At 32.3% G+C, this 22,559-nt stretch overlaps 1 protein-coding gene across 1 annotated transcript; it reads left to right on the forward strand.

Moving 5' to 3' along the window:
* Positions 1-5,175: 5,175 nt before the first annotated feature.
* LOC132736642 (protein SERAC1-like) lies at positions 5,176-21,977 on the forward strand (the record flags this gene model as incomplete). Its single annotated transcript, XM_060723824.1, is given in 16 exon segments — positions 5,176-5,307; positions 6,785-7,018; positions 7,353-7,380; positions 8,422-8,555; positions 9,235-9,285; positions 9,731-9,859; positions 10,642-10,760; positions 11,349-11,471; positions 12,277-12,390; positions 13,789-13,951; positions 14,572-14,737; positions 17,092-17,248; positions 19,987-20,087; positions 20,473-20,570; positions 21,105-21,287; positions 21,834-21,977. Coding segments are annotated over 15 exon segments (1,900 nt in total), but the record flags the coding sequence as incomplete, so codon positions are not given.
* Between the last annotated feature and the right edge of the window lie 582 nt (positions 21,978-22,559).

Here is a 22,559-nt window from a genome sequence, read left to right on the forward strand (position 1 = left end):
CTTTGTTCGCTTTGGAATGTGATATCCCATGACTATCCAAGGCATCGACTGTGTCCATTTTAAACAGTCCCGCCATAACTTTTTTTAGATTATTTGATTCCTAAACAACAATATACAAGCACTTTTGGTGAATTATACATAGTTCTAATAATATATATATTCCTTTTCAATTAAATCGCCTTTTATCAAAAACAGTTAATAATTTTCTGGATTATTCATAAAAATAACACTAGATTTACGGTGTACATGATATCTGTCCAGTTACTTGAAACCAGGTAATTAAATATTTAATCCACTAAAAGCCGATTTAAATTAAAGGACGAAAATTAGACTGCGCATGGTTCTATATATATTACATTAACGTTTTATTCTGAGTACTGAATGAAACGTAACTGTGAAGGGGTCATGTCCTTCGGCTTTCCTGATTCTACACTGAGGTATAATTTACATTTATTATACATTATTGACACTGGGTATAATATTGAATCATTTTGGGCGGAAAAAAACACAACAATAAACAAATAAAACAAACCAAAAAATCAGCTATACATGTATATTGTTAATATAATACAAACACTACACAGTTATTTTCAGTACAATATGTATCTGATATTGACTTTTTGGACTCTATAAGGGAATGATATCAGTGTTTGGACACAAAACTGGATGGAGTGCAATTAGTGAATTTGATATTTATTTATTTATTTACTTTCTTTACTTTACTTTACTTTACTTTACTTTTACTTACTTTACTTTACTTTATATTTACTGTTATGTCCTGACCTGTCCTTTACTTTACTTTGCTTTACTTTACTTTACTTTATTACTTTACTTTACTTTACTTTACTTTATTTTACTTACCTACCTACATACCTACCCACCCACCCATCCATCCATCCATCCACCCACCCACCCACCCATTTATTTATTTATTCATTCATTCATTCATTCATTCATTCATTCATTCATTCATTCATTCATTCATTTATTTATTTATTTATTTATTTATTATTTATTTATTTATTTATCTATTTGTGACTTGGCAAATAAAAAACTGACTCGGATGAGAAGATGATATTTTGGAAGATCACATGGTGCAAACGTTTAAGTCGAATTCGATTGCCAGACAGTGTTATCACTTCAACTTCAACTTCAGCGGGGTTACTCGACAATATCCACCAGGTAGACATCGACGTCACTGGATCAATTGGCCCGCACTGGTATGGCTATCTGCATGTATCTTCAATTAATGTCGGACCCCTCGCGGGGACGTTGACATATTTGCAGGAATTTTAGAATAGTTGTTTAAAATAGAATAAAAAAAGAAGAAATAAAAATGTTAAATTCAGGGGTCTGTAAAAACACGGCGATACATGCTCAATGCTAAATATGGCTGTACTGAATGGTATGTTGATAGATAAGTGGTTCCAGTGGTGAACCACAGGCAGTCGGTGCGTGGCTTGCATACTAAAAATCTCCAAATAACTAATGAGGTTTTCCATGAGCATTTCAGTAATTTGAATGCAGATATTTTAAGAAATGAAAATGACGTAGATAATTTTAATGTTAACAACTTACCAATGTTTAATGAGGCACTGAATTCGCAATTTACTGAGCAAGAAATAGATAAGGCTATAAAGGCGCTTAAGAATAATAAAAGTCCATCTATATTTGATAATATTATTAATGAGTATCTCAAAAATGCTCCTGACAATCTGCTGGCTGTACTTAAACTATTTTTTAACATTATATTAGACTCTGGTATCTTTCCGGATGTGTGGAGCAAGGGAGTTATCTTACCATTGTATAAAAATAAAGGGGATGTTAATGATCCGGATAATTACAGGGGCATAACAATACTCAGTTGCTTTGGAAAACTTTTCACTTCGGTACTTAATAACAGATTAAATGACTTCTTGGAATCAAACAACATTCTATGTGAAGAACAAGCAGGTTTCAGGAAGCATTATAGTACTGTTGATCACATATTTTCATTAAAACTTCTAGTGGACGTATATCTAGCACATGGAAAAAAATTGTATTGTGCATTTGTAGATTATTGCAAGGCCTTTGATTCTGTAAATCGCACTGCCATGTGGCATAAATTATTAAGTCACAATATTGATGGGAAATGCTTTAAAATAATACACAATATGTAAGACAAAGCTAAGTCATGTGTTAGTTCGAATAATACAATTTCAGATTTTTTCACTAGTCATACTGGAGTAAGACAAGGTGAAAACTTATCTCCAATATTGTTTTCTCTTTTCTTGAATGATCTAACTAATTTTATGTCTGATAAATATGAAGGTTTGCAGTTTCTAAAAGAACATATAAATGATATGTTAAGTGATGAAATGGAAGTTTATCTTAAACTGTATTTACTATTGTATGCAGATGACACTGTAATATTGTCAGAGAGCTCTCAGCAGCTTCAGTTAGCATTAAACGCTATGTCTGACTACTGCAAGCTTTGGAATCTTGAAGTAAATACAAATAAAACCAAAGTTATTATATTTTGGAAAACCAAGAGAGGTTTGCGTAATATGCCTAACTTTCACTATGAGGGGACTGTCCTTGAAATTGTTGAGCATTTCTCATATTGAGGTGTCCAATTTTCATTTAATGGTAAATTCAGCAGAACTAAAACATTCCTTATTGATCAAGCCCGTAAAGCCATGTTTTCTGTAATTAGGAAATCTAGGATACTTAATTTACCAATAGATATGCAATTACACTTGTTTGATACAATGATAGCACCCATTTTGTTGTATGGGTATGAAGTTTGGGGTGTTGAAGATGTGAGTGTTGTGGATAAATTTCAATTAAAATACCTAAAGATAATTCTACAGTTGAAACAGAGTACTCCAAATGTTATGATTTATGGGGAGTTGGGTATTACCCCACTTTCAACACAAATTAAAAGTAGAGTTCTCAATTACTGGGGTAAAACAGTTAATTCTAAACATGATAAGATAATCAGCATTCTATATAGAACAACTCATAATTTATATACTCTGAATAATATTAAATCAGATTGGGTCTGTTTTGTTCGAAATAATTTAAATGATCTTGGATTGTCGCATTTTTGGATAAATCAAAATGTGGAATCTCCTGCTTCATTCAAGAATACTGTCAACTTAAGATTGCGTGATCATTTTATGCAAAATTGGAGAAGTACAATTAATAATTCCAGTAAATGTCTAAATTACAGGATTTATAAACAGGATTTTTGTTTTGAGCCATACCTCAGCAAGTTACCTATGAATTTAGCTTTAATTCTCTTTAAATTTAGAAGTATGAATCACAAACTTCCTATTGAAAAAGGAAGGTTTGATGATATTCCAAGAGAACTTAGAACTTGTAACCTATGTACCAGTAACTCTTTAGGCGACGAATTCCATTATCTTTTTGAATGTTCACATTTAGTTAATACAAGAAAGCTGTATCTTGATAAATATTTCTATGAACGTCCAAGTGCTTTAAAATTTGAAAAATTAATGAACCATAGTAATAAAGATATCCTTTTGAAACTTGCCATATTTTGCAAAAATATTATGTTATTATTTAAATAATGTTAGCTTATTAGATTATGTCTTTTCTCTTTGTTTTTTCTCGCAATGATTTTTGATTTTTCTCTCTCATCCTCCATTATCAGTCAATTATTACAGTAATTTTATTACATCATGGAGTTGTATGACCATTTATAATTTGCCATTTTGTAGTATTTTGTTTTTACATATTATTTGCCATTTTGTATTATTTTGTATGTATGTACTGTTTTATGTTGTCACATGCCCATATGTACGGAATGCCGTTAGGGCCATTGCCTATGAATGTGTTGATCTGAAACGCGATAGTCGATAGTACGATGATGAAAACGCGAAATCACGAAACTACGATGGTGAAAACGCGAAAGCACGATGATGAAAACGCGAAAGTACGATGATGAAAACTCGACAGTACGATACTACGATGATGAAAGCGCGATAAACTATCGTGTTTTCACCATCGTACTGTCGCGTTTTCACCATCGTAGTTTCGTGATTTCGCGTTTTCATCATCGTACTGTCGTGTTTTCATCATCGTACTATCGCGTTTTCACCATCGTACTATCGCATTTTCACCATCGTACTATCGCATTTTCATCATCGTACTGTCGTGTTTTCATCATCGTACTATCGCGTTTTCACCATCGTACTGTCGTGATTTCATCATCGTACTATCGCGTTTTCATCATCGTACTATCGCGTTTTCACCATCGTAGTTTCGTGATTTCGTGTTTTCACCATCGTACTATCGACTATCGCGTTTCAGATTAACACATTCATAGGCGATGGCCCTTACGGCATTCCGGAATGCCGTTAGGGCCATCGCCTATGAATGGTTTGATCTGAAACGCGATACTCGCCAGTACGATGATGAAAACGCGAAATCACGAAACTACGATGGCGAAATCGCGACAGTATGATGGTGAAAACACGATAGTTTATCGCGTTTTCATCATCGTAGTATCGTACTGTCGCGATTTCGTCATCGTACTATCGCGTTTTCATCATCGTGCTTTCGCGTTTTCACCATCGTAGTTTCGTGATTTCGCGTTTTCACCATCGTACTATCGACTATCGCGTTTTAGATCAACACATTTATAGGCGATGGCCCTAACGGCATTCCGTACATATGGGCCCTGACGTATTCAAATAAACCTTGAAACCTTGAAAACCCACGCAGTGACCTCCCTTACAGGATAGCGTAACAGCTGCGCGGAGTTTGGTACATGACCACTCCCTTTTTTGATGAATTAAATATTTATTCATTCAAAATGTTTTTAAAACATCGATTTTTAGTAAAACAACAAAAAAGTACTTATAAATTTCATATATAAGACTATAAATAAAGACTATTTTAAATAGTATTATATAAATGAAATTTAAAGCAGCCATAAAATATTTTAGTTAAAATACACCAAAACAACACATATTTTTTAAAAATATTTTAGACATACATTGATAATAAATTATTCTAGTTAATGATTAAAAATGAATTTTGCAATGTTGTAGCATGAGTTGTTTTTTTTCCAAATATTTCGCGCCATTAGGAGAAGTGTCGGAATTACGGACATTTCCGGACCACGCACTTTACAAAGGGAGATAACTAATTAATGAAATGTTACCTCCCTTATGTGTCAAGCGTCTAGGAAGAAAAAACATTTGTTTACTTTCATTTTGTTTAGATAAAAGTTTCAATATTTTTCTGTTATGTTTTTTGTGATAGACAATATGTTAATATATATAAACGACATATAAGGTTGGTATCTAGGGCCATGTATATTATCTTATGTTCAAAATAGACTTTACTACAACAAAATTTGCTCTACGTTTTGATCCAAAATACATTTCGTCCCCGAAACGATTCGACCTTATAAATAAAGCCTATGATAGCGTTTAAAAAATACAATTATATTAAGTTTGGTATAGTAAATAAGGAAAGAAAAATAATCATATTTACAAGCACTGTCCGGTTTGCTCATTTGAAAGGGTATTTATCTGTGAATTGGATTTCCTTGACACAGTGTACGTAGTACTAACGGAAACGTCCTATGTTATAGGACTATCCTTGACAGTGCTTGTCACTTTAATAAATTCATTTTGATTGATCATAAAAGCTTTCCATTGGTCAGTCTCATTGTACCTCAGCACTGGCATGTAGTTAAGTTTAACAGTTCCTTGTGAAAGGAAACAAATCAGTAACAACACCTCTTATTTTGTATCAATTAACCTTAATTACCTTTGTCACGATCATGAGGTGTTAAAAACGTGACGCCAACTGCCATTTTTAGGACATGTCGACTTATCCTGAAAAGGTGTGATTTTCACTATATTTCTACCAAAGGGTCCAGAGATAAGGTTCGAGAGTTCGAGTGATCGGTGTTCGAGCGATCAGAGGTAGAACAATATATATTATATAGGAATTTTGCCGGGACTGGGCGATGAGTTCCAGCGAAGTGAGGTTATCGAGCGATCCGAGTTCATGCAAATGAAGTTTAACTGTATATTTTGATTTTTCTACGTAATTATTATTATAATCAAGTAGTGATTACAACATCTTAATAATAAGTCTTAAAGGCTTTGTACCTTTTTGGGAAAATTTTATCATTTATGTATACATATAGGTAAGCATTATTATACTCAAAGAAACACTCTTGTGACAACTTTAGAATTGTTGAGCATTACTGTCCTGTGACAGCTCTTGTTTGAATTATAATTGTTTATAATGCTTTTGTCATGTGAAAGATTTGACAAGACTTATCTCTTTAATATATATTTTGTGCTGCATTTGTAATTTCCCATCTCACAGCTTGTCAAACTCTCAGATAATTCTTTTTAACCTTTACAGGTAAATACTCAGTCCTTATACTTTAAGCCTTGTACTGTTTGCCTTTATCTTAGCTCTTTATATGGCAAATCCTTTTAAACTGTTTTATACATACCAGTATACTAGAACCCGACTAGAAAATGGTGTCTACACACAAATACACTGTCTTTTAATTGCTCTAATTTCTTCAAGTTGTAAATAACTAATTGTGAACAGTGGCATGTCAGTTGTGAAGCTGGCATTTGAAACTGTGAAGGATTCTTCTTGAAATTGTGAAGGGGCTTTTATAAGGCTCCTGTTATATACATGTAGAGAAAAATATGCCCTCATAAATTTAAATGGTTATATAGTGAAAAAAATCCCTGCTTAATAAGGGTTATCATTATACATATTTACTATGTATTTTCAGTCAGATGAGTCAGCTCCTTAAATGAAACTTTCAAACCAACTGGAATGACCGATCTTTTGAGCAAGGGACATAAATCAGCGCTTACCGGTATCAGAGTTTCAAGAGGAAAGATCTTGTATATTTGGCCAAACTTCTTCAGTCACAGAACAATTTGGCAGAAGGTGAACTTGAGATCAAAAAAGACAGCTGATACATTTAAAGCATACTTGAAATTTTCCAGGAGACAAAAAATAGGTATTTAAATTTTATTCTCTTTAGAAAGCAAAGTGAACAATTTGATTACAAACAATATGTCTCTGTCAATTTCTTACAGTTTACTGGTTGTTATTTTACAAAGGCATTTGTCAGAAATATACTTACGCAGTTAAGAATTAGATAATAGAAATAATTAAAACATTAGATTGTACATGTACGCTCATAAATAGGTAAAATATTTCAGATAATCATTTTGTTTTTGTTTTTTTGTTGTTGTTTTTTGTTGTTTTTTTATTTAAAGATTTTTACATGTATTATATATTATAATATTTTATTATTATATAATTATTATTATATTATTTCTTATGATCAGGAATTTTCCTTGGAAGTCTTGTTGGAAGGTATGTATGATTGCATAATATATTTTTTTTATGACAGCAGCTAATGTTTTAGTTGAATAAATTGTTTCTGTTTGTAGAGTAGTAGACATAATCATTGCTAAAAACAGAACAGTAATTATCAGTTTAAAATCAATATTGAAAATCAAACAAAAAGAAATTGTGAGAGAATTAAGTCTTTCTGTCATATTAATTTGTTTTTATCTTATAATTATTGAGCTTATATTTACTTACTTTACAAAATGCACATCCTTACATAAGTAATTGTGTGCTATATTTTTAGAAAGTTTTATACAAATGGACTTAATCATAGTATTCATACAAAAGTACTATACAGTACTATACAGTATGCTGTATACACAATTATGTCATCATAGATGTTCACTTTAATGAATATATCGAAGAGATTGTGCTAAAGCAATAGCAGAAAGCCTGTATTGAAATTGAATGCTCTGCAACATTTGGTTTGGGCTATATAGTAAGGGGTGACTGTGTAACTTCCTTGAAATATTACTGTAATTATTACGAATTTCCCAGAATTATGCAGACTTTTGTCATAACTGTTTTGATAAAATGTGTATATTACTGTTATCCAATTTATTCTGCACAGATATAAATTTTTAATTTTGCCAAGGTTCTACATAATCATAAATATTTTGATTGTCGTGTTTTCTGTTGTTGTTTTTTTTTAAAGTATGTGGATTAGCAATTATGAAATCTTAGTGTGTTTTTTTATGTGTTTTGGTTTTTCAAAGTTATATGGATCAATTGACTTTTACAGTCGCATAGACATGGCTGTAGCCACTTTCCAGAAATTGTGATATCATTTGGTTTGAGTACATGCATTTCATGTAAGCAGGGTTTTCATTATTAGCAGATTGGCAATCCATATCATCAGTTAAAATGCTGTTGAAATTGATGTATTTTCAGCTTAAAGATTAAAATATCCGCCAATCTTTGGCACATCTGTTGCCTCAAAAAAAAATGTAAACCCTGTGTGAGGGTTGGCTCATATTCATTTATTTGTATTGTTGCAAATTTTAGTTCCTGTTTTGTGACATATCAAGTGTGGACATTAGGTGATAGGTTGAAAATAGTTGGCAATACACATGATATAGATAGAGACAGAGGGCCATTGTATTTTAAAGAGCCGCTGAAACTCACCTATGATGATGTTTGTAAGTTTATTTATACTCTACACTTTTATCTTTACATCTGGAGAGTTGACTGCAAATCTGAAACTTATATGAAGTAAAGAATGACTAACAACAGTTTTGCGGTATACCCTCAAATTCTTGTGTTGGAGATTCGAACCTAAACTTTATTTGTCTTCTTGACATTGCTTTTATTTAGTCCACTACAAAATTCTTTGAATGTTAAACTATTGAACATTATAAGTGACAATGATACGCTGATAATGTTATCAATATAATTGGTATAAAAAGTAGCTTGGATTTCATTTTAAATTTCAACACAGTGCAGACTAAGATTAAACTGCAGAGATGTGCCCATTTATCATGGTCTGCACTGGTTGTATGGATAGAAACTGGTGCAGATAGCAGACTAAAAACTAAAAGCAATTTCTTTACTTTTTGTCATAAAGCATTTATTTGTTGGCTTTTTTTCCTATGAAATATTAAACTTCCTTCTATAAAGCTATATCTGTTGGTATAAACTGAGGTCAAAGTCACTAATGTTGATGTTAAAGTTTGTGGTTTAAGGGTTGGAATCTTTGCATACTCATCTTCCAATTTGATTAAATTTTTTTACTCTATTTTTTTGTACTTTCCATTTGTTTTAAGAGAAATAGCACTATAAAACATACAACAGTGTAACAAAGATTCTTATCTCTTTCAGTTACAAAAGATATCAAGTCCAGGATAAATTATAAATTTGAAAAAGTCAAAGGTGAGTAAATGTTGGATATCAGTTGTCGCTGTCCTTTGGATGAGGCAAAATTTCTCTGTTACAATGGATTTCAGACATTGAGTCTAATGGTCATTTGTTTCTCATCCCAGATTCAGAAATCATGCGGGATTAGCTGTTGGTCACTTGCGAAAAAAGTGGTAATTACCGGAAAATTATTCTTGAAAGTCATTTGGGTTGACTTATGCTGATATGACCAGAAATTGAATTTGTTAAAAAATTGCATTAAAAATACTTTATTTTTGCTATTTGATGATATACATTCATTATTTCAGTATTTTTAAGTTTAAGCATTATGCATACATCGAAGCATATTTGTTACCTTGTGTAAAAGGTTTTGTTTGAAATTGTATTGTTATGTGCTGTCATGCTTACTATTTATGATTATGCATATGAAATATTTTTGTAATCAATTAACTGTTTGCAGGTTTGGTCATACCGTTAGCTCAGTCGAAGACGAGAGATCCAGCAATACTGTTAAAGCTAGCCGAGTCCAGGGATCCTTCGATACGTCGTAGAGGTCTTCTCGCTTTAACGTCAGATAATGACTGGGAAGGTAGGGTTGTAGAAATGTTTGGATAGATAGAAATTTAAACATGGATTCGGTTCCTTTACTTTCGATTATATGACTTACCTTGGATTTAGCAGTTTGTGATTATAAGAACTAAATTTTTATTCTTTTATAGCATTGTTTGGCTTTCATTATACATGTCCTGTATACAGATTTGTTTCATATTTCTAGAAACTCATATTTTTCCCAAAATGATATTATCCTGATAAACCTAATTTTGTGACTGAAAATTTCCCAATTTGAAATTTTGAACAGGATGGGAAATACTTTTATTATAATTATGTAAAGTTCCAATATTGAAATTAAAAAACAGTTTTTAGCTTGACAATATGAAGAATAGGGAGAGCTATTGTACTCTCCCAGGTGTCAGCATCATACATTGGTTAAGTTTTTGTGTGCAAGATGGTATCTCCAGGACTAATGAAGGGAGTGGGATATACTTCACACACTTATTTGTGAGTGCAATAGATGATCACTGTCCAAGACCCATAACTCTTATATGAATTTTGACAGAATTATAGCCCTTTATGAACTTTCATTGAAATTCAACATTATCCAGGCTCTTGTTTTACTATTAAAGTCAAGCATGCTGTCCTTCCGACAGCTTTTTTTTATATAGATATTTCAATTTTGAGGTAAGTTTATCTAAGTATGTTGGTGTTATTAATTACTATAATTGCAAAAATGTTTCTTATAATATAATAATATTTATATATTAATATATATTCATATAATTATATGTCTAACATGGTAATTAAATGTTTCAGATTATCAATACAGGATGGTACAGCAGGCATGTTCTAACCAAACAATGGTTAGTTTAGCAAGAATACCAAAATCTGACTACAGATTGTTTAGACCCATGCCATGGCTTCCTCCACCAAAGGTAGTTCATGTATAAGTAAATACATATTTTAAACTTATAGTACATGTTTCTAAATTTTTTTTCAGGTAAAATTTTAGTATATAATCATATTTCCATTTTTGTTAACTTTATAGATATTTTGGATTTAGTCTAAGAGCTGAAGGCCATCAAATCAAAATTTTTGTCAAAATCTAAAACTTACACCAGAGCAAGAATATATTGTCTTCTTAACAAAAATCTGAATCTTACAAAATTTTGTTTCACAACAATTCAGAATCCAAGATGGCGTCCAATATGGCTGCCAATTTTATACAAAATGGTTATATATCTTATTCAGGTAGTTTTTTATCCCGTTTGAGATAAAAGGTGTACAAACATTTATGAAATGATCAGATTTTAAATAACAATGAAATGCATTGTTTTTCAAGATTTTGTCATAAAATTTCAATTATGGAAGCTGTGTATTTTTAATAAAGTGTTTCCTAGAACTAATTTATTAACTATATAATTTCATTTAAATTTAAAAAATTAAAAAAATTTCATGCTTTTATAGGAACATATTTTGTATAGAATAAATAGTGAAGAAAGGTTTATGTTTTTATGTGGCAGGAGACTGTAGAGCGTTCATTAAGAAATTTACTGGCATCTCTTCAGAAGGATGTTGTTGATAACGGCATTAAACAATATACTGACAAGATTCTCTTGGAAGGAAAACCCAAAAATATTGTAGAGGTATTCTTAACCATATCTTGTTAACTGAAGGTTAACTTACCCATAGGCTCTGACTTAAATTCTGTTAACCTAATATAAACCTTTTTTTATTATATGTCATAATAAAAAAGTTATATTGAATTAAGGCTGTCATTGAAAATTGGGAAATTGATATATCAGTAATGTTCAACAGTGGCTACAATATTAATTCATAAATTTATAATATTGATGCAGTTTATGTCTTGAAAATACAAGTCTTCTTTGTGTAAAGGAAAAAAGTCACTTTTCTCCCTTTTTCTTGCCTCGTTTGAACACTTAATTTAATTTTTAAAGGTCTGTAAGAGATAACAAGTAAACATACTTTCTTTTCATAGTCCGTGCTCGTTGTATAAAATATGTTTGGGTACATCATGATAACTGTTTATTACACATATTCAAATGTACAAGCTATTGAATTCTATATATTTTCGATATTCACTTTCCAATATATCAGTTCAAAATTTTCCACCAATGACAGCCCTATATTCATGTCCATTTAAGTATTATGTTTACTATAGTCACAAGATGTTTTTGTACATTATACTAAAAAATTATTTATAAAATTACAGAAATTTTATGTCCATGTAAATGATACATACAAAGAAAAGAATTTATCATATATTAACAAATGTCTGTGTAGTGGCCTATTTTCATAATACATGCATAGTCATGGTTAACCAACAGCTTTAACATCAGTGTCTGTCCTGCAGTGTTAGAGTTATTGCCCTTGACTCATAAGTATATTCAAAATAACACAAATATATATACCATGTATACATGTTTGCAGACTGGACAGTGGAATTTTGGTGGGACACCACTACAATTTGTGAAATTTCTCAGTGATGAAACAGATGGTCTGTTTGAAACCTACTGTTTGGAAGCTCTGGCCTATCACACCTTTGTATGTATTTTGTCATACACTATTTTGTAAGTTTGAATGCTTGTACAGTTACTGCCTCATTGTGAAACTTCTCAAAATTGTCTAATAAATTACTATTTGATATTTTGGGAGTAACATGTTGTTTTCTTGAAGAAGATCCGTCCATGTTTACAGAAGATTAGTCCATGTTAGAGGTGTAAGTAACCGAGTGGTTGAGTTCATTGACTTCAAACCACTTGCTCCTCTGACTGTAGTTGATTTAGATCCCACCTGGACTTTGGACTATTTCATGTGATGAAGCCATCTAGCTAGCTTACAGGATGTCTTTGATTCTACCTAGGTGCTCATTCCTGCCTGAAATAAGGCACTGAAAGCTTGAAAGTCACCATATGACCTCCACTTGCACAATTTTTAGCTCGACTATTCCCAAATTAATCGAGCTAATGCAGTCATCCATTTGTCGGCGTCCCTGTGGTTAAGTTTTTGCGTGTAAGCTGGTATCTCCATAACTACTGAAGGGAATGGATTGACACTTCACACACTTGTTCACTGTGATTATCTTACATGATTGGCACAAGTCCCATAAGTCTGATTTGCTTTTTTGCATAATAATGCCCCTTTTTCGACTAAGAAATTCTTGGTTAAGCTTTTGCGTGTAAGCTGGTATCTCCATAACTACTGAAGGGAATGGGTTGAAACTTCACACACGTGTTCTCTGTGATTATCTAACATGATTGACACAAGTCCCATAACTCTGATTTGCTTTTTTGCATAATTATGCCACTTTTTTGACTTAGAAATTCTTGGTTACATGTAAGTTTTTGCTTGTAAGCTGGTATCTCCATAACTACTGAAGGGAATGAATTGAAACTTTACACACTTGTTCTCTGGAATTATCTTACATGATTGGCACAATTCTTATAACTCTGATTTGTTTTTTTAGCATAATTATGCCCCTTTTTGGGCTTAGAAATTCTAGGTAAAGTTTTTGCTTGTAAGCTGGTATCTCCATAACTACTGAAGGGTTTTGTGCCTTTTTGCAACAATTTTATGCATTCATAATAATAAAGCAGTGATTAACTCAATAAAACATCTTAATAACAAGCCTTTGTACCTTTTCGAACAATTTTATGTATTCATGTAGGTAAGCATTATTATTCTCAATGAAACACCCGTGTGACAACTTTTCGAATAGTCAAGCGTTACTGTCCTCCGACATTTCTTGTTAAGACTGTTGATTTTGAATCAGTTGCCCTTCAGTGCAGTGATATTTAATGTTGACAATCAGACTAGATTTTGGAAGAATGATGTTTTAAACCAAATGTCTGACCAGTGTTATTTAGGAGCTAATTTTAATCAGACTGCACATGTAATTGACTATGTACTTGTTATTGACTTATGTTATTTACAATTTTAAAGGTACCAAACCAGTGTGTAAAATTGGTAGAACTTGGCGGGTTACAAATTTTACAGAGAGTTTACTTGACGTTTCATAAGAATGTAGCTATACGTAGATATATAGCTAGGATTCTGGCTAACATATCTCTGAATGACAACCTTCACAGATCTGTAATAGAAGGAGGTAGGTTAGCATAAGAAATTATTTAAAAAGATAGGTAACCCTGAAAAAAAAGTGAAGTAATTTCCTTTTTTGACAAAGAATTTTCTGTGCTGATTAAGATTTTTTAGTTAATGTCAATTTTTCAGAAATTATCAAAGATATTTAATTTAATTTTGAAATACATGTCCAGTATCCCCTTTCAAATAATGTTTTAAATATTTTATGTCTAAGTCATTTCTCAAAAACCTACGTAGGTATTCTCTTCATTCTTGAAATACTTTGTTGTTCACCATCAAAATGTGAAATAAAGTTATTTCAAAACTCATTGTGGCAGTTATGCCCATTCTTTACTATTAATCACCTAAGCTTTGTATTTAAAGGTTTAATTTTCAAGAACTGTCAAAGATAATAACATCAAAATTAAAATAAAAGTCTTGTTTATTATTACCAAAATGGGATTTAACTTTAAATTTTAAAAGGGAAGTAAATGGAGAATCATTTGAGAAAGTTCTGTCCCTTTTTTGACAAAGAATATTTCAGTTCAGTTTTTATCCTTGATAAAATTATGTAATATAAAATGCACTGTCTTTATGGACAGCTCCTGGAAATTATAATCTGGTATAAATCATTGTTATTTGCAGGCTGGGTTGCTGTTTTACACAGATGGTTGGAAAGTTCGGATACAGCTCTGTTTTTCCTCACAGCCCGAGCTCTAGCTAACCTAGATAGAGACTGGCAATCAGAGGAAAATGTTAAAGCATTCTATGAGGATGGTGTGTACCTGACATACCCTGTACATAAAATACTGTATGTATTTATTATCCCTTACCAAGCTTAATATCTTCAATGGACTTGTCCATCTTTTAATCCTGACAAAACCATTCATCATTTTAGGGGAAATTTAAAAAAAAAAATGTACTGAAAGCTATCCAGATAGCTTACAGAATGTCAGTGGTTCTACTCAGATGCCAGTATGAGCTTGATATAATGCACAGAGGGTCACCTGAGGTCTTCCTCCACCAGTAAAGCCGTAAAAACACCATATAATTTATACTGTGTCTGTGCTACTTAAATCCCAATAAAAAAAGAGACGAAGAATAACAAATACTGCAAACCATGATAAGATGGCAGGGATGTGCAAGGTGATTATGGTCTACACTGGTCGGTTAGTGCAAAAATTACCCAAAAAAATGTGAGAATATGCAAAAATAACCCTAACTGCTCTAGTCACGTCATAAAAATATTGAGGAAACCAGCCTTTTATTGCATATAACATGTAAATTATTTCTTAAATTGTGAATGTTTTTACTTTGCTTAAAAACCTTGGTACATTTTTCTCAAGGCTGATTTTCCTGAAACATTTTGATTCATCTGGATGTGTGCAGGTTTAACTATTAAAGCAAATGTTAGTGATATAGTATAAGGTTGTCTGTAAAGAAAAATTTATTTTTTACTATAATCTTATTTTGTTTTGGTTATATGATAATTAGAATATTATATTCACATAGGTTCATTATCAAAATTTATTGACTTGCTATAGGGGACTGGCATAATATAATTTTATTCAACTCTCAGTTATTTGATTCTGGAACCCACACTCATTCACTGTCTTCATTTTATTATGCCACCGCAGCATCTGCGATGCGGTGGCATATAGCGATTCACCTGTGTGTGTGTGTGTTTGTGTGTGTGTGTGTGTGTGTGTGTGTGTGTGTTATATAGATTGTATAGTGAACTTAAAAAATCTTCTTGTGAAAAACCAGTAGTCCAATTTCAACCAAACTTGGCAGGATTGATCCTTGGGTGAAGGGCTTCCAAAGTTGTTCAAAGAATTTCATTCCATGCAGAAATCTGGTTGCCATGGCAACCAAAAGGAATTATAAGAACAAATTTAAAAAATCTTCTTGTAAAGACCCAAAAGGCCTAGAGCTTAGATATTTTGCATAAGGCATTGTCTGGTAGACCTCTACCAAGATTGTTCAAATTATAGCCCTGGGGTCAAAATCAGCCCCGCCCCGGGGTCATTGATTTGCACTATATGTACATATAGTAAAAACTTAAAATACCTTATTGTAAAGACCCAAATAGCCTAGAGCTTAGATATTTTGCATAAGGCATTGTCTGGTAGACCTCTACCAACATTGTTCAAATTATAGCCCTGGGGTCAAAATAGGCCCCGCCCCGAGTCATTGTTATATAGATTATATAGTGAACGTAAAAAATCTTCTTGTGAAAAACCAATAGTCCAATTTCAACCAAACTTGGCAGGATTGATCCTTGGGTGAAGGGCTTCCAAAGTTGTTCAAAGAATTTCATTCCATGCAGAAATCTGGTTGCCATGGCAACCAAAAGGAATTATAAGAATAAATTTAAAAAAATCTTCTTGTAAAGACCCAAAAGGCCTAGAGCTTAGATATTTTGCATAAGGCATTGTCTGGTAGACCTCTACCAAGATTGTTCAAATTATAGCCCTGGGGTCAAAATTGGCCCTGCCCCGGGGTCATTGATTTTCACTATATGTACATATAGTAAAAACTTAAAATACCTTATTGTAAAGACCCAAATAGCCTAGAGCTTAGATATTTTGCATAAGGCATTGCCTGGTAGACCTCTACCAAGATTGTTCAAATTATAGCCCTAGGGTCAAAATCGGCCCCGCCCCGGGGGTCATTGATTTTCACTATATGTACATATAGTAAAAACTTTAAATACCTACTTGTAAAGACCCAAAAGGCCTAGAGCATAAGGCATTGTGTTGTAGACCTCTACCCAGATTGTTCAAATTATAGCCCTGGGGTCAAAATCGGCCCTGCCCCGGGGGTCATTGGTTTTCGTTATATGTATATAGTAAAAACTTTAAAAAAATTTCTTCTAGCAATTGACAAATGCTAAAGGTTAGATATTTTGCATGAAACATTGTGTAGTGAACCTCTAGCAAGATTGTTCAAATTATAGCCCTGGGGTCAAAATTGCCCCCGCCCCGGGGGTCATTGATTTTCAATATATACATATAGTAAAAAATAAAAAAATCTTATTGTCTGTAGGTACAAGGTACAAGGCTTCAAAAACTTAAAATACCTTCTTGTAAATGCCCAAAAGGCCTAGAGCTTAGGTATTAATGCGGTGGCATAGCATTTTTCTCATATGCAATCTTGTTGTAGAGATAGAAAAAATAGGGTGAAGGTTGATATAGTGTTTGTACATGGTCTGTTGGGTGGACCATTTAAAACATGGAGACAAGAGGATCGTCGACTTACCGAGAAAGATTTTGTTGTTACAGATTCAGTCAGGCAGAATCATACATTCTTCTGGCCGAAGGTTAGTTTGTTATTAGTTTATTAGCTCGACTATTCGAAGAATATGAGAGCTATTGTAGTCGCCCCGGCGTCGGCGTCCGCGTCTGCGTTGGTTAAAGTTTTTTGTAAAGTCAAATATCTCAATTATTGCTTGAGTTATTCAATTGAAACTTACAATACTTATTTATAGTAACAAGGTACATCAGATTGACAAGTTGGATAACTCTGCCTACAGTATTGACAGAATTATGCCCCTTTTTAACTTAGAAATTTGGGTTAAAGTTTTTTATAAAGTCAAATATCTCAATTATTGCTTGAGATATTCAATTGAAACTTACAATACTTATTTATAGTAACAAGGTACATCAGATTGACAAGTTGGATAACTCTACCTACAATATTGACAGAATTATGCCCCTTTTTAACTTAGAAATTTTGGTTAAAGTTTTTTGTAAAGTCAAATATCTCAATTATTGCTTGAGATATATCAATTGAAACTTACAATACTTTTTTATAGTAACAAGGTACATCAGATTGACAAGTTGGATAACTCTACCTACAATATTGACAGAATTATGCCCCTTTGGAACTTAGAAATTTTGGTTAAAGTTTTTTTGTAAAGTCAAATATCTCAATTATTGCTTGAGATATTCAATTGAAATTTAAAATACTTTTTAGCTCGACTTTTCTATGAAAAGGGGAGCTATCCTACTCGCCCCGGCGTCGGCGTCGGCGTCACACCTTGGTTAAGTTTTTCGTACCACCCCACTTTATTTCAGAAGTATTACAAGTATGGCTTTGAAACTTACCATACTTGTTCACCATCATAACCTCCATCTACAGACAAGAGTACATAACTCTGTCAAGGTTTTTGACAGAATTATGGCCCTTTTTTGACTTAGAAAGTGTATTGAGCTTGGTTAAGTTTTTTGTACCACCTCACTTTATTTCAAAACCATTGGAGGTATTGCTTTGAAACTGACCATACTTGTTTACCATCACGACCTTCATCAACAGACAAGAGGACATAACTCTGTCAAGGTTTTTGACAGAATTATGCCCCTTTTTGACTTAGAAAATACATTGAATATGGGTAAAATCCACTTATTGCCTTAACCCTTTGAGATATTGCTTTGAAACTTTTAATGCTATTTCACATCATTACCCCCATCTGTACGCAAGAGAAGGTAACTCTGTCAAGGATTTGTTTTAAAAATTAAGGCCTTTTATCGACTTAGAATCTTGGTTAAGTTTTTAGTACCAGTCCACTTTTTAGCTCGACTTTTCTATGAAAAGGGGAGCTATCCTACTCGCCCCGGCATTAAATAATGAATTGAACTTCCTTCATGTAATTCAAATATCAGTTTACAACGCATTATCTACATAGTGGACCCACGAAAAGTAACCAGTCACCCACAGCCTGTGTGAAAGAGATCCACTTGTGACCAACTGACAACATCTAAAAAAGCTTGATAAAATTTATCTATTACTTGTATTATAAGGTAACTATAATACTTTCACATACAAAGTCAAATCTATATATTATGCTGATTGTACAAAAATATACTGCTTCCTTGGCATAGATTTCTTGAAAAATTATGTTATTATGTCATTTACCAAGGTGTTCTGAGTGACGTAAAAATACCTTATTCTCTCAAAGTGAGTTTAATACTATTAAATTTATTTAAGGCTCAACTCAGTTTTTTTTTCTTTCTTACCAGCCCTCTTTTGACTTAAACATTTCAAACTTTGCTGCAGTGTTCAAGGGTATCACACAATTCAGTAAAATAATTCTTCACTAAATATCTTAATGCTCATGGCCATTGTTCACTTTAAAAATACAGAGATTCTTGTATTGCCTTTTACTGCAAAAACTTTTTTTATTGGCAAGCAATAAAAAAGTCGAGCGCGCTGTCTTACGGACAGCTCTTGTTTATAGTAGCAATGTACATAAGTTTGCAAAATTGCACAACTCTGCCTGCAATATTTGCAGAATTATTTGCCCCTTTGAAACTTAGAAATTTTGGTTAAAGGTTAAAGGTCTTCAAAGATATTTACTTGAAACTTTACACATGTACTTAGGGTCATAATTTGATGATCATAATTGTATGTCACTGACCAAGTTCGACAACTCTATCCTGCATTAAGGCTGATTCATATCCCCTTTTCTACTTAGTCTCTTTGTTAATGTTTACATGCAAGTTTTACATATCTATATAACTATTACTATATTTATAAAAAAAAAATTAGCCCTTTTGTGAACTTGGAAAATTTAACATTATCAAAGCTCTAAATTTAACATTATCAAGGCTCTTTTACTATCAAGCACTTAGAATAGTCGAGCGTGCTGTCCTACCGACAGCTCTTGTTATTTCTCTTCTTGTAGTATTTTATACTTGCTGATTAAATCAATGATTCATATGGTATGATAATAGTGAGATTGCATTAAGTTGTCATGGTTTAAAATTAGTTAAACTTTATATCTCTTCATTCATTATCAGTATGTTTACTATTACAACAAGGAAGTGATTTCAGTGTGATAAGTGTAAGCTGCATAGTTGGCATTGTATGAAACAAATTTAATTATAAGATTTTTTTAAGTTTCCAATCATGAATAAATACCTTATGGATATATGTACACTTCCTTAAGTCAGATGTGTTGGAGTTAAATCTGATTTCATAATAATACTTCAACATAATGTTCAATTGATGTCAAATATAAAGAATGTTGAAGTTTTAATTTTTGCTTCTATAAATCAGGATTGGTTAGCTAGAGATGTACATAACCTTCGAATATTGAATGTTGGATATCAAACAGAATTGACTACATGGGATACCAGACATCCGCTGGAAGCTGAAAAGTAGGTCACATAAATTATAGCAGAATTTTTCATCATACCTATATAATCATTACCTGTGTTAACCTTTGCCAGTCTGTTGGTCCATGCATTATGACCGAGATCTATGCTGTTGGTATCTTATTCAATGAGTTATTTTGCAAGAAGCTTATTTATTTATGATGATGAACTCACCGAAACTTCATATTCATTATACAGAATGAGGGATGAAAATATTAGGATGTTTTAAGTAAAACACCCATTAAGCTCCAAAAATGTATATTTTATTTCTCAAAAACTTTTAATTTATGATCCCCTTTTATAGTTTGCATAAAGTCCATCATTGGCTAAAATAATGAAGCCATCTTTTTCGGGATTTTTTTGTTATAAAAGATGTTTTTTGTTTCAGGAGGACATTATCTAGTCGAGGGATGGAACTTCTAGAAAAACTAGAGAGAGCTGGTGTTGGCAAAAGACCTGTGATATGGATGGGGCATTCTATGGGTGGTAAGGTTGTTTTAAAGGGTCCTGAAAAAATTCAGATAAATATACATAGTAGATTACATTTTCATCCAGATTTGAAATTGACTTCATTTTAGTGGAAATCTTGTACGTCACCTTTGTATGTTTGCAGCTACACTTACCTTGTAGATGATTTTAATATTTTGATTTGCATTTTTCAGCTTGAACATTTGGAGTATATGGAGAGTAAAATTTTAATGTACTTACCCAGGCATCAGCATGGGGGAGGCATCACACTTTAGTTAAGTTTTAGTGTGCAAAATTTTATCTCAGAAACTACTGAAGGGAATTGGTTGAAACTTCATACACTTGATATTATAATAGGAGATCTCTATCCAAGGCCCATAACTCTAACATGAATTTTGATAGAATTATGGCCCTTTTTGAAGTTAGAAAAATTTTCATTATCAAGGCTGTTTTTTTTTACCTAAGATTTATTAAAAAAATTGTATTTCAAATAGGTGCATATTATACTTTCATTATTCACATGAAAGTAATATTAATGCTTCATTTTTTCAGGATTGTTAATAAAGGAGATGTTAAATATAGCTAGCATGGATAAAAGGTTCTCTAAAGTGTTTGACAACACAATTGGTGTGGTATTCTATAGTGTACCACATAAAGGATCAGCCCTGGCTAAGATCAGCACTCTTGCTAAATACATGTTGTTTCCTTCTATAGAAGTTCAAGAATTAAATCAAGGTAAATATTTATGGATATATGCTGCAAGATGAGTAAACAATTTAAAATATATATATATATATATATTTTTTTTTTTTTTTAAGAAAAATCTGTAAAAAATTTCAGGAATTTACAAATATTTACATCTTATTATTCCTAATCACATTCTTCAGATGGAAATCTCTGAGTAAATACATTACCTAAGCGTATTGAAAGTTTTATTTTAATATTAACTTGATCATGTGGGGCATCCTCAGCCAAGTGTTATGATCTTTGACTTTAAACCACTTATCCATCAACATTGTTGATTTGAATTTTTCCAGAGATTTAGGTGGTTCTTTTTTGTGGGGAGGCTATCCAGGTAGTATATGGAAGGCCAGTAGTTCTACTCTAATGCTTCTGCTTCCTGAAGTAATGCATGGATGAGCAACTGAGGTCTTCCTCCACTAGAAAATCTAGAAAGTTGCCATATGACTTAGAAATTTATTTTTATAAATCTGAAGAATTTTACCAACATAAGATTTCATTTGTAGACAATAGTCGTTTTGTTTAAAACCAACATTTCAGACAATGAAAAATTAAAAGATCTGCACAAGAGTTTCTTACGTCTATATGAACAGTATAATATGCCGGTTCTGAGTTTTGGGGAGACAGATAAAACCAGTATTGGATTAAACATGAAAGTACACCTTGTACCACCAGAATATTCAGGTAGTATCCAAATTTTATATTTAATTTCCTCTAAAAGGAATTCCACTGAGGTCCAGAAACTGAAAATTTTAATTATTTACATAGATCAGCTATGGTACTAAAATAGAAAGATAGGCAAGAGATAAATTAGAAATATACTCTGAAATAAACAAGAGCTGCCACGCAGGTGACAAATGCCCCCAAAAAGGTTTCTTAAGCCTGCAGATATTATTTAAAGAGAAGAGAATGAAAGTGACTAATTGCTTAATGTTGTTCTTGTAAAATGAAGTGCTATTTATAGCAAACTTAAAACCTTTGGACAAGGGTCTTGGATGCGACACAACATCTTGATGTGGTAGACATTTATGCAAAGTTATTTAAAATCCTTCAATGCATGACAATGTTACAGATTGGAAACTAATGTGTACCTTCAAACTCTTCTTATGAGCATAAGTACCATCAAACTATTAGAGAGACCTTGACCTTGGAGGTAGGAACATGTCATCTTGATGTGAAAGACATTTGTGCCAAGTTATTTTAAAATCCTTCGATGCATGTCAAAGTTATAGTCAGGACACAAATATGTGTACCTATAATCTCTTA

Source organism: Ruditapes philippinarum, unplaced genomic scaffold (assembly GCF_026571515.1).
Source record: "Ruditapes philippinarum isolate M1 unplaced genomic scaffold, ASM2657151v2 ctg14846_1_1_1_1, whole genome shotgun sequence".
NCBI classification, from domain to species: Eukaryota; Metazoa; Mollusca; class Bivalvia; order Venerida; family Veneridae; genus Ruditapes; species Ruditapes philippinarum.